Source organism: Anoplophora glabripennis, unplaced genomic scaffold (genome assembly GCF_000390285.2).
Source record: "Anoplophora glabripennis isolate ALB-LARVAE unplaced genomic scaffold, Agla_2.0 scaffold277, whole genome shotgun sequence".
Classification (NCBI taxonomy): Eukaryota; Metazoa; Arthropoda; class Insecta; order Coleoptera; family Cerambycidae; genus Anoplophora; species Anoplophora glabripennis.
The window spans coordinates 278909-293336 of record NW_019416368.1 but is presented as its reverse complement, the minus strand read 5'-3'; the positions used below and the strand labels follow the sequence as shown (position 1 = coordinate 293336).

Sequence of the window (14428 nt, the reverse complement as noted above, 5' to 3'; positions counted from 1 at the left end):
CATAGAAATCCGTGCGATAGAGAAAGATGGCTATAATGATAGCGTCTAATAGTCACCGCCCATTTCGCCCTTCCACAAATAAGATCCACTTCTTATTTGTGGAAGTGCGAAATGGGCGGTGACTATTAGGCGCCTTCATTATAGCCATCTTTCTCTATCGCACGGATTTCTATGACTTACTTTATCGCTCTCACGTAACGGCAAATGAACCTTGGGGACTTTCCGACCCTGTATAATAAGTAAGTATAAAACAAACATCTGACAAATAACATGAAGAAGACAGAAAAATACGCAGTATAAGTAATATACAAACAACCTATTAATAACACATTTATACTCGGTTAATTTAGGTCATGATCAAAATATGTACAGTGTTTTCTTTAATATCATTACAATTAAAAACAACTACAAGATGTGCAATTTTTGCATAGTTTGAACATGCCTGAAACAATGGAGAAGCTTTTAGGAGATTTGTGCGAGGGATAGGCAAACTGAAGGTTGCAGGAGAACGCGAAGTTAACCTAGGCACATTAAAGTTAAGTAAATTTAATATCTGAGGACAGTCAAAGATGTTTTGGATTATCTTATGGAAAAAATGATCGAGTGCATTGATCTTCTAGTCCGTAAAGAATTCACGCCAAAATGATTTAACAGAAGGTTCTGAGGAAAATTAAAGGGGGGGTAATACGATTTTTTTTTATAAAATAAGTACTTTAAAAACTTCCTTTGTATGTTCTCCAAATTATTTATGTGAACTGTATATAGCGGGTTCCACACAATAGATGCATATTCCAATCTAGACCTCACAAACGAATTATATAAAATAAATAATGTACTACGATCCAAGAAATCTTTACTATTTCGAATAACAAACCCTAAATTTTTGTATGAGGTCTTCAAAATCCTATCAACATGTTTCACAAACGAAAGCTTACAATCAAATACAATTCCTAAATCTTTGATGAGGGTAGGCCGATCTAAATGGTAACCAAAGCTCAATGGTATTTGTCTACTAAATGACATAACATTACATTTTTTACAATTCAGTGGGAGTTTATTAGCTGTACACCAATGTTCGACTAAATTTAAAGCATTTTGCAGCCGTTCACAGTCCTTAGAGGTTTCAATCCTCGTATATAACTTCATATCATCTGCGTACATTAAAAAATTGACATCAATGGAATTAATTATGTCATCCAAAAAGATGTTGAACAGTAGAGGTCCCAGGACTGAACCCTGAGGTACTCCTGACAGTACTCTTATTACTTGTGACTTGAACCCCCCTTGTTGTACATATTGCGTTCTATTAGTCAGGTATGACACAAACAAATCAACTAAATTTTCAGACAATCCGTAACCACCCAGTCTTTCAATCAAAATTTTGTGATCCAGTCTATCAAAGGCCTTCGAGAAATCTGTGTATATAATATCAACCTGCCCCCGATTATCCAGAACATCCGCGACATATTGAGAAACACACACGAGATTCGTTGTAGTAGATCTCCCATTCATAAAACCATGTTGATTTATAGTTACAATATTTTTGACATGGTTATAGACATACTGATACAAGATATTCTCAAATACCTTACAGAAACCACAGATTAGCGCAATGGGTCGATAATTAGTTATATCACTCCTGTCACCATTCTTAAAAATAGGGCATAAACGTGAGACTTTACATATATTAGGAAACTTCCTGGATTTCATTATTAAATTGAATATGATAGTGAGAGGACGAATAAAGGTGCTACCACAGTCCTTTACCACAGACGCAGGGATTTCATCCGGTCGCATGGACATTTTTGGCTTCAGTTTGCGCAAACCTCGTTTGACAACATCCTCTGTAATGCTTTCCATGATAAGCATGTTGTCCGACTCAATGTTAGCCACATTAACTTGTATATTGTGAGTTTGAGACATTACATAGGAAGATTGAAAATACGACGCATAAGCATTCACTATCATTTGGCTGTCAGTTAATATCTGATTGTTATAACTCATCTCACTGGATGTGCTAGAGTCATTCCTTTTACTGGATATATATGCCCAAAATTTATTAGGGTTATTTTTAATATTATCTTCAATTGTTTTTAAGTATTCCCTATATGACCTACCAACGTCTCTCTTTATTTTGCATCTAAGGTCTCTAAAATCATTATGAAATCTAATATCACCCGATAGTTTAAATTGACGCAATAACTTTATCTAACTAATAATTTATTATTTATATCTTTAATAATGGATCGAGTAGGACACTTAGGATACTTGCTATTACGGAATTTAGTTTTGGGAACACAAACATCCATCACATCATGTATATAATCATACATAAATTTACATGCATCATCGATTTTTGAATAATCTGTAAGAGGCGACCAATCGATGTTATTAAGATTTTCATAAAGTGAAGGAAAATCCGCGCGCCGAAAATTATAGAATGTGTCATTACTATTACATGAAAATGTCGGATTATTAGAATGTTTAATGCGAGTTTTAATTTCTAAATCAATAGCAGGATGATATCTGTCTTCATTATATAGTACATCAATTGACTTACCTTATTATTTGCAAGATTGGTAAAATTACAGTTTCTAAAAAATATTTCTGTTTCCACACCATGCACGAGGTAGAATGCATGGCGCGTTTTTTTACATGAAGGTTGCTTCGATTAGGTATTACATAGAGTAGGTACTCTAGATAGATGAATCCTACTCGAACTCATATTCAACTTCAATGAGTTCCAACTCATTCTGAAAACTATCATCGTCGCTATCATTATAATCATTATTATTATAATAATGAGAATCATCATCATCGGCATTGCTTATTTCATTGTTACTAGTTGTTATAATGTTTGAACAATTCAAATCATCTATTTCAGCAGTAAGATCTTCCGGGTCAATTATTATTTTCTGTTTCGTATTTACACACGATATTCCCCGACAATTGGTGCAAGCATCGGAGCTTTCAAGTCCGATTTTTCTGCAACTACACCTGGCAATTGCAGAAGATAACATAATATTTTTTTCCTATTTCATGGGCGCGAGATAATCGCGAAAAAACTTGTTTTTTGAAGCTTTAACTTTGAATTTCTCGAAAAGGGAGAGGTGTTGGGAAAGATTGCAAGAGACCAATCTTGTAGATAAGTTAATTCCTTTATGAATGTCCGATGCATAGAACGCGAAATATTTGAATAACTTTGACCTTCAATACCTTGGGTAGCCATATTGTGATTTATGTGATTTGTGGTGCAGATTTAGTTTAGGACACCTCAAAGTAGGTCTGTGTAAAAATTCAGTCTGGAGGGAATTTTGTAGAGGTTCCTCCTTTTTTTCATAATTTCCATGGGCTAGTTCAGGAGCACCTAAATGAAACTTGCAAAGAAAAGTGGATTAAACGTGGTGTACTGATTCAATGGCCACCTAGATCGCCAGCCTTATAGTGGACTTCATTATTTGGGGTTACCTTAAACGTTTTATGTATGCAAAATCAGTCCAAGTTTTAAAACGGCGAATAGAAGAAGGCCGCAATACAATTGCAGCCAAAGTTGAAATATTTAAGAGAGCATGTACAGTTTGACAAAACTCATTTTCCCGCGAGAGTTTTTATTGTAGGTGAATATAATTCATATGAATAAAAATAATAGTTGAACATCTTTACTTTCACTGTCATTAATATTAGATTTAAAAATATTATCTTCACCACCCGAATCATTATCATCTTGAAGGCTTATAGTAATTTGATCGATAGCCAGGTCGAGTACAGGTTCTAGTCATTCTGTTTCAATTTTTTCGACAAATTGACTACGATTCTTTTAGTGTACATGTGTTGAAAAACTCATTGCACAACTTTTCTATGTCTATCAAAGTGAAAGTAACATTTTTACTAACGACATATTATTTGAGTGGCGCCCAAACAAGTTCGGTAGAGTTCAGGTCAGAGTGGTTGGTGGTAGTCTTAGAATAGTATGACCTTTTGTAAAATTTACTCGCCTTCATATATTTTAAATATTGGATTATACATTTTTATAATGTTATATAACTCTTCTTTTAACATGTTATCCGCAAATTGAATACCTTTGTTAAATAAATGTTGTCCTTTTTAGATAACCCTTTGTTGTTTTCATCGCACCAAGAATTTTCATGGGTGTGCGAAGAATGAATGTACGTCTCATTCATACAAGCAATTGGTCGAGCCTCCTCATGGTAAATGTAACCTCAAGTCTTGTATGTCATGACGTACCATTATTGGCTTGACCTTTGGTTTTGGCCACCAGAATTCTATGATGTGCAAAAGCTTACGCAAACTTTACCGCTAGTATATTCCACATCTTCATGTAATTTTCTACGGATACGTCTAGGTGAAGATGCTGTTTTTTCTTGAATATGCCAGTTTTGAATGGTCTTCCGAATCTCAATGAATACAAAATTTAAAAGTAATCCACCGACAGTGTGTGTTGTTATAATTTCTTCACGTTCAAACTCTAATTCGACTGAAATAGTTAAGGAACTGCTATGAGCTCCATCACATTCTCGATGGGTTATACTACTTACTTACTAATATCACTTGATTCTTAAGCGAATGTTATAAATCTTGCAACATTTGGTACACGGAGAAGTAGAAAACACTGCGGCCACAGCAGTTTGTCTACATTCACCACATGTCAATAGAGTATCTATTCTTGATTATTATACAGATAAACCAAATTAATTTGAGTCCAAAACGGAGGATACGTAGTGGCAAAATAGTGGAGTGGGAAACAGAACCAATATAGGGTATCTGCTGCCGGCATTTATTTGTTACATACTTAAAAATTTTTCTTTTGATATTTTGCCACCTGCGAAAAAATATCAAAAAATAATTAAACAAACCTTAACAAAAAATCTCATACTAAAACAAATAGACAAATAAAAAATATATCTACATATCGCATATTTCAATTATTATAGTTACCGTTTCGGAAAATTGATTTTTTGTTATCAAAAGTGATGTTTCTTTTTCAATTAAGGCTTAATAATCTTCACAAATCTTTTTATTTTACTTTTCCTTTAACGGTAGTATTTTGTTTTCTTTGCCAATTTTAAATTTAGAAAATGGTTTCAAAAGTTTACAATTACAAGAATTTTTGTACATACAATTTTATGGTAAAAAGAGTAAAAATACAAGCATCAAGTGGCTCTATTACCTCTGGAATGTGGTAATGATCATAATATCACACCTAACTGAAGATTTTATTCGCGAATAAAGGTTGTTCACTCTTAATTATTTTTAGGTAAAACCCTTTACACGGGTTTGGATAAATACACACATCTTAATATTATTATTTTTTACTGTAAACTCATCTGATAAGTCTGTATCTTAACGAAATTTTGACTACTAACTTTGCGCAGAATTAATTTTAAAAGATAAGTTCATTTTTATATTGAGAAGAAATGCATTTTGATATCAAATATCATGTTGTAGGTATATTTATTTGTTAATAAAAACATGCAAAATACAAATGGAATAGATCTGATCTACATTGGAAAACAATAGTTTTATCCATTTGTTTACTTTTATACTTATACAATTCAAGTTAATTAAATAAAATGAAAAAAATATATACTCCAAAGTGGTCCAATGATTTGGTATTTATTGAGAGATATGTTAAAGAAAAAAACTCATATACAAGGTGTGCCGGTACTTGATACAAAAAGATACAGATAGATGAAGTCAAAATAATATCAGTTCTTCATATAATTTTTTTTTCATACGGGTCTTCGTTAACAAGTTAAAAGGTGAAAATTAAAAAGTTATTATCTACAGGTTCTAAACAAATAACTTCAGCTTGATGTAAATTTAGTGATCGATAACACATGCGTACAGCTTGTTTTTGATATTGTAAGTGAAACTTCATTATGCCCAGAACTCCAGAGACGGACTATGCCCAATGGTTAACAACCCAGAATTTTTGCATAAATGACGATCACGTTCTCCAAACTTTAACCCGATGGACTTCTTCCGTCGGAATACTTGAAAAGTTTAGTGTACGCAACCCCAGTACAGCTAAGGGACGAATTGCTACAAAGAATTAATTTCCATTGTGATACACCCCAGAAATGCTTTTTCGTGTACAAACAAATAACATTCGTAGACTTAGGAAGCGCGTGGAGGTGGAAAGTGTCCATATTGAAAATGTATTTTGGTAGTTTTCTTTCTTTTAAATTATTTTTTTAACTTTAACTTATTATTGTTTTGTTTTTCTATTTTGTGTTATGTGTAAAGTGTATTTGTCAAATTTTGTTAGTGAAAATTACATTAGCAGACAATAAGATTTTCTAGGTTCTTATTTTAAAAATATATACGTTTCTAACATAGTAATTATGTCCAAATAAAAATTAAAAACAGAAATGGTGGAAACGCCACTCGATATGCACTGTGAGATAAAATCACAAATATTTCCCAAACTGTTAATTTTACCGACTTGAACCGAGAGGATATTATCGTTGGCAAATTCTTCAGGGAACTTATTTTTGATACAGACAGATTGCGATTGCCATCTATGCAAAAATTCTGGGCTGTTAACCATTGGCCATACTCCGTCCGTGGCGTTCTGGGCATAACGAAATTTTACTTACAACATCAAAAACAAGCTGTACGCATATGTTATTGACCATCAAATTTACATCAAGCTGAAGTTAATAGTTTAGAGGCTATAAATAAAAATTACTTTTTAATTTTCACCTTTGAGGGGCCGTAACTTACTAACGAAGGCCCGTTAGAAAAAAAAATTATATGAAGAACTGATATTATTTTGACCTCATCTATTTGTACCTGACTTTTTTGTATCAAGTATCAGGACACTCTATAGATAGTTGATGCATGTTATTTAAGTGAAGTTCTTGTTTAACATACCGTGAAATAAAAAAGCACTTTTATCTCGAAAACTTGTTTCCTTTATCTTCAGTTAATACATCGTTTACTAAAAATTTAGCAGTTTTTCATTATTTTCTGTCAAAATAATCTATGAGAACTCCATCAGGAAGTTGTAATTAGGACTCTCTGCCGATGACCAAGAAATTAACAATATATTTGAAATTAATTTTATTATTCAATACGAACCTATTTAAAAATTTAATAATATCGAAGTTTAAAAAATATAGTTTAAACCCTAAACAGATATTTTAATATATTGTATTATTAAAAAAATGTCACAGATTTGTTTAAAATTATTATTAGGCTTGACCTTAATTACCCATCATTCTTAATGATTATTTTTCGGCATCTGCTTTGTATTACCGATTACGACTGGTTTCCTCGTAAGGTATTGTGCGCCGACGGTGCTGGAACCGTGTCCTTTACTAAATGAAACTTCCCACATGAGCTAAAATCGATTTTCACTTTCAGCATCGACTGTGCTCAGTAGGCATGGATAGCGTGTCAAGAAAAATAATGTCATACGTAATTGAAAATTATTTAAATGATGTCCCAAGCTCCAATAACTTCCTAGATTCCGTTCATCTTAACAATATTAATTGAAAACAAAACAAGCAACCCTAGAACTTCGATGTCACGAATTATTTTGGAAATTGGATAAATACCTTGAAGTTTTAATTTTATTTCAATGAAAAAAGATATGTTTCAGTTTATTCGAGAAGCCTGGCTATTTTCGAGTTATTTATTTATTTATTTAAAACAAGTTTATGTCACAGTAGAATGATGAAATATATCAAAAATTTTTTTATTCGAAATATAATTTTAACTATAATGTAATCTTAAAATTGCAAAAATATCATTGTCGTGGATATTAAAAATTTTGGGCTATATTTAAAAAATTGTATTTAGAATAATGGAATGCTACAAGTACACATTTTTTTCTGAAATATATAGTTTTATAGATATTTTGAATTTATTTAACTTTGTGGCCGTTGTGCTAAGCTTCTTTTGGAAGTGAAAGGAATCTATTTTCTTATAAATGCTGTTTTCAATTAAATGCACTTACATAATTTTCAAAACTGTGGCGAAAGTCTGGAATTCTTAATGAATGAATCTTGTACTATTTCCACCACTGGTTGACATACTTATAAATCAACAAAATGTTTGCTTTTACACTATGAAATTGTTAATTTTTTCATCAGTCTACAAACATTAATAAATGTGATATTTTTTTCACATTTCAACCTCAACATCTTGTATCCCGAAGATCAGTAATTTTAAAATTAAGACTTCAGTCATTAAGACGTAACATGGCCAAAGTAACAACCCCCTGAATTTGTAACATGGACTCATAAAACACCAAGTTGGTACATACCTATTTTTAATAAACGGTCAAAGTGAGAGGAAAAACATCTTGAATTAGAAATTTTCAACATTTGCTTTAATATGCTCTAATTCCGTCTATAAAAAGGCCACTTAAAAAGCAATCCTTAAGATGCAAATATAGATTAATGAATATATCCTGGTTGAATTTCATTTTAATTTCTGACTAAAATGATAATTCACAATCATGATCAAGAATAAGAAGGTCTGAAATATTATTTTTTAATTCTAATAGGACGATGTGTGTTATTTCCTTAAATTTTTATTTTTTATCTAACTTTTCTATAAAATTGTTGCTTTAACATATCCATATTTGGTAACAAAGAGTACCTAGATCTTCCTTTAATAAGATTCTAAGACAATTTTTGGGCTATTCTGAATTATTAATTCAAAATTGATGAAGAAACTAACATTGAAATGACAACGCAAAGTACAAGGATCATGAAAGGAGCAACGGAAAGTATAGAAAATGACAGGCAGGAAATATTAAAGGTATGTTTACATCATAAGCCCGCACTAGCTCTATCTCTCTTGCACACGTCTGTGAGACTGCCGTTTATATAGGCAAAATGATAGTTGGGCGAGTCCAGTAGTTTACTAGGTTTATGGTTTACACACATCAGTGCTGTGTCAGTTCAGCATAAACGTGAAAAATAAGATATTTTTGCTTAGGGTGTAAATTGATTTGATGAAATGATGCGATTCAATTTTTTTTATTGTATGTTGCTTAAAATGGACTGAAAAAATCGAATCGATACGGAATTCTCTTGAATTATGTGATTGGTTGCATAAAAAATATGTGAATACAAGTTTTAAAAATATTATATGGAATGATATAGTAAAAGACATAAAAGTAGAAGGCGATTTTATTTTTATTGTTTGATATTGTTTCTTATATTAAGTAATAAATATTCTCTTTCCCTTTTTCGTTTGGTCCATATACCCATTTTCGTTTTTTATCTAGTTTTCTTCCTCTTCCTCGTATAGGTCTATGTTAATAATTGCCAATTCAACTTTTGTAAAAGAAGACATCTTGCTGATATTTCACTGAAAGCACAGTACGGACGGACTATGGACGGATGAGTGTAAATTGGCATCACTGATCGACCATACTAAACTGATACAGCACTGATGTGTGTCAATAAATCTTAACACATTTATAGGAAGTAGATCGAGCAGGATCCAGGTTCGTAGGTAAGAGTAAAACAAAAATTAATTACTAAATTTTAATTACCTTCTTATTCTTTCTCTTGGACCTATGATAACACGGCCTTTCACAACACAATTAACCATAATGCATAAAAAAGTAAAAGTAAATGGACTTCATATGCATAATCTATTACTAGTACTATAGGTAGATGTTTATACAGGGTGTCCCATTAATATTACGAAAAAAATCAAGAGGAGTTCCCTTGACCAAAAATAAGAAAGAAATTTCCTATAAACCTATGTCCGAAAATGCTTCGTTTCGGAGATACAGGATGTTGAAATTTAGAGAAAATGCAAGGTTTTTACTAATATCTCGAGAACCCTAATTCCGATTTTTTTGAAATTTGGTATGTTTGTTTATAAAAACAATAGACGTCTTCTGACGTAATTTGATTTATTTTATCTATTCCAGCGGCGTCCGGGGACTCACTCCTGTTAATATTAATAAGTAAACATATGAGACGTCACTGCTTTTTCTTAGGTCTCATATGTATTTCTAATTACGCGATAAAAAATACAACTTTCGGGTCTCTTTACTTTTTTTGATATCTTGCTTCGTTTTCCAGCAAAAAATTAATGGCTTAAGTGTTTGATTTTAATATGTGCTTGAACTGTGTATAGTTGTCAATTCCTGCTTGTCAAAATGAATTGCACAAATAGTGAAATTTGCGATATGCATTATCTTTATGGCCTTGCCAACGGTAATGCATTAGCCGCCAGGCGCCTCTATGAGCAGAAATACCCTAAGAATTATCTAAATTTCAACATCCTGTATCTCCGAAACGAAGCATTTTCGGACATAGGTTTATAGGAACTGAATTTTTTCGTAATATTAATGGGACACCCTGTATCTGAGGGTGCAAATCTTCTGTTTGTGAGGATGATAGATGGTCTTCTTTAGTCTTTACCCTTATCAAATTTCATTTCAAGTGGGCATGTAGACGACTGGACGTATTCCTTCAATAAAATTGTGATAACGTCTTATAAATCTCTCTTTACTTAAATATTTTCTTGCACTCCTGCATATTAAATTACAAACTCAAGACTCTGTATAAACTAAAATAGTAAAGAATAAATTGCAAGTCAAGATTGAATCAAAAGCGTGTGTGTATGCACATATTTTTACTTTTGGTAATGCAAATAGACTGCTTTGAGAACATCGGCGATCGAACATAAAACTGCTAAGAATACCAAAAAGATTGTCGACCCCTGCGCGCGCATAGCTCTAAAACTGTTGACGAGAAGAAAAACATAAAGTATTTTTTACTATTAATTCTAAACAGTAGTAACTCCCTAAAAGTTGTTAGTAAATATCTACCAATACCGCAAAGATTATTTTGTGATGTCTTAACTTATGAAGCAAGTCTATATCTTAAGCTAAGTATAAAAATCACTGTTCGACGCTACTGACAGATTTTATTTAAATACTACTTGAAGGTAGCTACTATAAGGAATTTACTAATGGTATTCCACAAGAAGGTGCTTGATTTTGTAGTTCTGTATTTGAGTTTGTAGTTTATATCATGGTCTTAAAAGTTTTAGATCTCATGACATGAAATAGTGCAAAAATGATTTGAAGAGAATCAACTAATTACCATAATAACCACATATTGGCAGAAGAAAATCCTCATGACTCAACTGTATCTCATCAGACACACAACAGTTTTGTGGATTAGATGAGCTCTCGGAGACTTAACTGGCATACAGTTTCTGCCAGCTAAATTGAATGGAGATACATACATTTATTTATTCGAACAAATATTTCCAATACTTCCTGAAGATGTACCCAACCAAACCTAACCTAACCTAACCTACCTGTATATTGTAAGACCAGCTAGATAGGCGTCTTTGTGCACCCGATTTAAATCCTATAGGATTTTTACAAATGGTCATTTAAAATCTTACAAGAGAAATTTGAAAGATATTCAGAAATTGAAGAACGGCATAATGGATTCATGTGCGATAATTCAAAATATTTAACCGAATATATGGATCAATGGTAGAAGACGATCCAACATTTATTAAATTTTACGGTGGTCTGTTTATAATTAAGATTTCTTTCAATTTTAATTATTAATTAATTTTATCGTATTTTTAGCAAAATTTTGTATTTTTTTATTTAAAAACATTTGTGATCAAATTTGTTTCAAATGAATCAAGCTATCTAAAAAAGACTTTTAAATGACCATATTCGTGATAGAAAAAAAGTTAAGCAAATTATTATTTCTATCCCTTGCTGCTGAAGGAAGATCAAGAAATTATCCTGTAAATATCTTTTCGATAGTCGGAAAAGTGTACGTAATTTCATGTTTGTAACTTTCTTCAAGATCCATAAGTCCGCAGGGAGTGAGCGGAGAGATTTTCTTTACATAAAAAACCTGCCTTAATTTTCAACGAGGCACCACTTCCATAATTTTCGCTCTTATTTATTTACACTCTGCATAACACAAATTTGAATTATGTTAAATTTTTTCTTATGTCACTACTCACATATGTGTTTATATTTTCACCATAATTAATGTTAAGATGTTATTATAATATCGCTCTGTAACTTTTACTGTTATTTTTGGTTGTTTGTAAATTAAACAACATTATCTTTGTAAACACATGTTCTATAGCATATACAGAGTATTCCTGAAATGAGAAATAATATCTCATATATATATATATATGAGATATAATAATAATATAATAATAAATAATATAAATAATCGCCACGGTAGCGCAGTCGGTCGAAAGTGCGGTGGCAAGCATTTCTCGGATAGGCTTCCTACTCTGGTCCGGGTTCGATCCCCGGTGTCGGCACTGGCAATGTCGATGGATAATGGGTGTTTGTCCGCGTTTTTTCAAGTGTAGCCCCCTTCCGCACAAGCCTTTGGCTTTTGGATTTGGGGGTTGTCTCATTTCTGTGGTGTGTTTTATGTTTTTTAATAGCCTAACGTTTCTGGGTTTTGTGTACACAATGTATTTCAATTTGGTACAGGTAAGTTTTCTTTATTATTTTTTTAAGGTCCATACCATTTAAAGCGGCAAAATTCTGACAAGGTAACTTAGTTTATTTTCACCCTTTTGCTTGCGAACACCAAGCACATTGAAGTATAGAAGCTGGTTGACTTTCTGAAAATCAATTGCGTTGTGTATTTTCAGTGATTCTAAAAAAGTATAACTTTTGTCGTATTACAATATACCTATAAAAGACCTAACCTCAAAATAAACCTGGATAATGCCATAGTCAAGACCTACCAAAAATGACAAATTTAGCACCCCCAAAAACTTATTTGTCTCTGAAAAGATGTGGCTAAAATTCGATTCTAAAAACCGTCTTTGATTGAAATACAGGCCGTATCTCAAAAACAAAAGACGATAGGTCCACAGTCCATAAGAAAGGATTGTATTATTTTTTTATATTCACTATCGGAGGAAAAGTATTGCCTACGAACCGATAAAAACTCTTTAGTTAAGTCATAAACATAATATTTCTATGTTTACGCATATTAAACTTTGACTTTTGTATTAGAAGATACAGCTGCTGAATAGAAATATGTTAGTAGGTATAAAAAATATCTCCTTGGAACAATGGGAATGAAACCTTACGACAGAGAATTTATAATACCCCGTAAACGTAACAAAATCCAAATTATTTATGGGGGTTTAATTAATTAGTGCTAAACATTGTGCATGTGGAACCGGAAACACTATTTATGGTTGTAACCTTGTAATACAGTAAATGTTAATAAATTAAAATTAGCGAAGCGTCAATACATAGCTAAAATGTGCGATTAGTAATAACCATTAGCTGTGGTTTGTCATGTAATCTCTAATTTCAGTTAACAGAAATATACTGTTTAATATGTATATGGGCCTATTTATCAAAATGGGGTTTACCAGCTAACAACAACGCAAAATACTATTTCATTTCATTTCAAAATTATATAGGTACATCTCAAAAAAATATAGTTCTAGAAATTTACATAACGTACCTTTCTCTATTTGAACAATTCTACAAGAAAAATATTTCTTAAATTTTGCCAGTTAGGTATCTTTATTTTAGATTTACTCTGTACTCGTAGGAATATTCATATATTGTTGACAATTTTTCAGATGTATAAAGTCATCAGCAACATTGGGATAGGTTTGATTCTGCTTGTCGAAAAAAAAACTAATAGCTGCTTTACATTGACAATTTATTGATAAATACATTCACGAAGTTCTTCATGAATTAATTCACGAATTTACTTGTTAAGGGCCTCATATTCTTTAAATAGTGTTTTCCGCAAAGACAAATAATTTCAAACATTTAATAACTGAATAATCTAAAGCTTATCAAATAATAGGAATGTTATGTCATGCCATCTGGGTATTTTCAAAGACGCCGCAGTAAAACGAATAAACAGGTGCAAAAAACGATCAAACCATCAAGGTTTTAGGTACTGAAATCTACGAAAATACTAACTTTTTTATATATAATTCCACATATAAATATTCTTATAACATTTACTTGCTTAGTCCTACATATAAAATTGTTTACTTTTATTTATAAGTACGTGAAAATAATTCTTAAAATATGGGGTTAGAATAACAGCAAACGCATGTTTTACAAACGCTTTTTTTTTAGTTATTATTTTATTTGAGTAAATTTAAATGGTAACAATGAATAAACAAAACGTCAAGGATTTCATTTTTGTGCTTACTTTTGTTCTACACGTTTTACTTTTAAAGATTTCAGTACCTAAAAACGCCAGAAATTTCACTATTTCTCGTCCGGGCATATGGCCACCTTAACGGTTTGATTTTGGATTGTTACAGACTTCGTGAATTTCTTTGTCACATGAATCAGTTCTACTAACAAATCAAAGAAGCAAATAAATTTCAAATTTCATTTCATTCTTAAGGTTAGGTTTGTGGATAAATAAACAAA

The 14428-nt window shown here is 31.8% G+C and overlaps 1 protein-coding gene across 1 annotated transcript in view; it reads right to left on the bottom strand.

The window, feature by feature from the left end:
• Positions 1-2711: 2711 nt before the first annotated feature.
• Positions 2712-14428, bottom strand: part of LOC111691449 (ephrin receptor 1-like) — an 85701-nt gene continuing 73984 nt past the window's right edge. The window contains exon 4 of the mRNA XM_023454284.1: positions 2712-2997. Coding sequence (XP_023310052.1) covers positions 2712-2997 — 286 coding nt within the window. The remainder of the gene's footprint in view (positions 2998-14428) is intronic.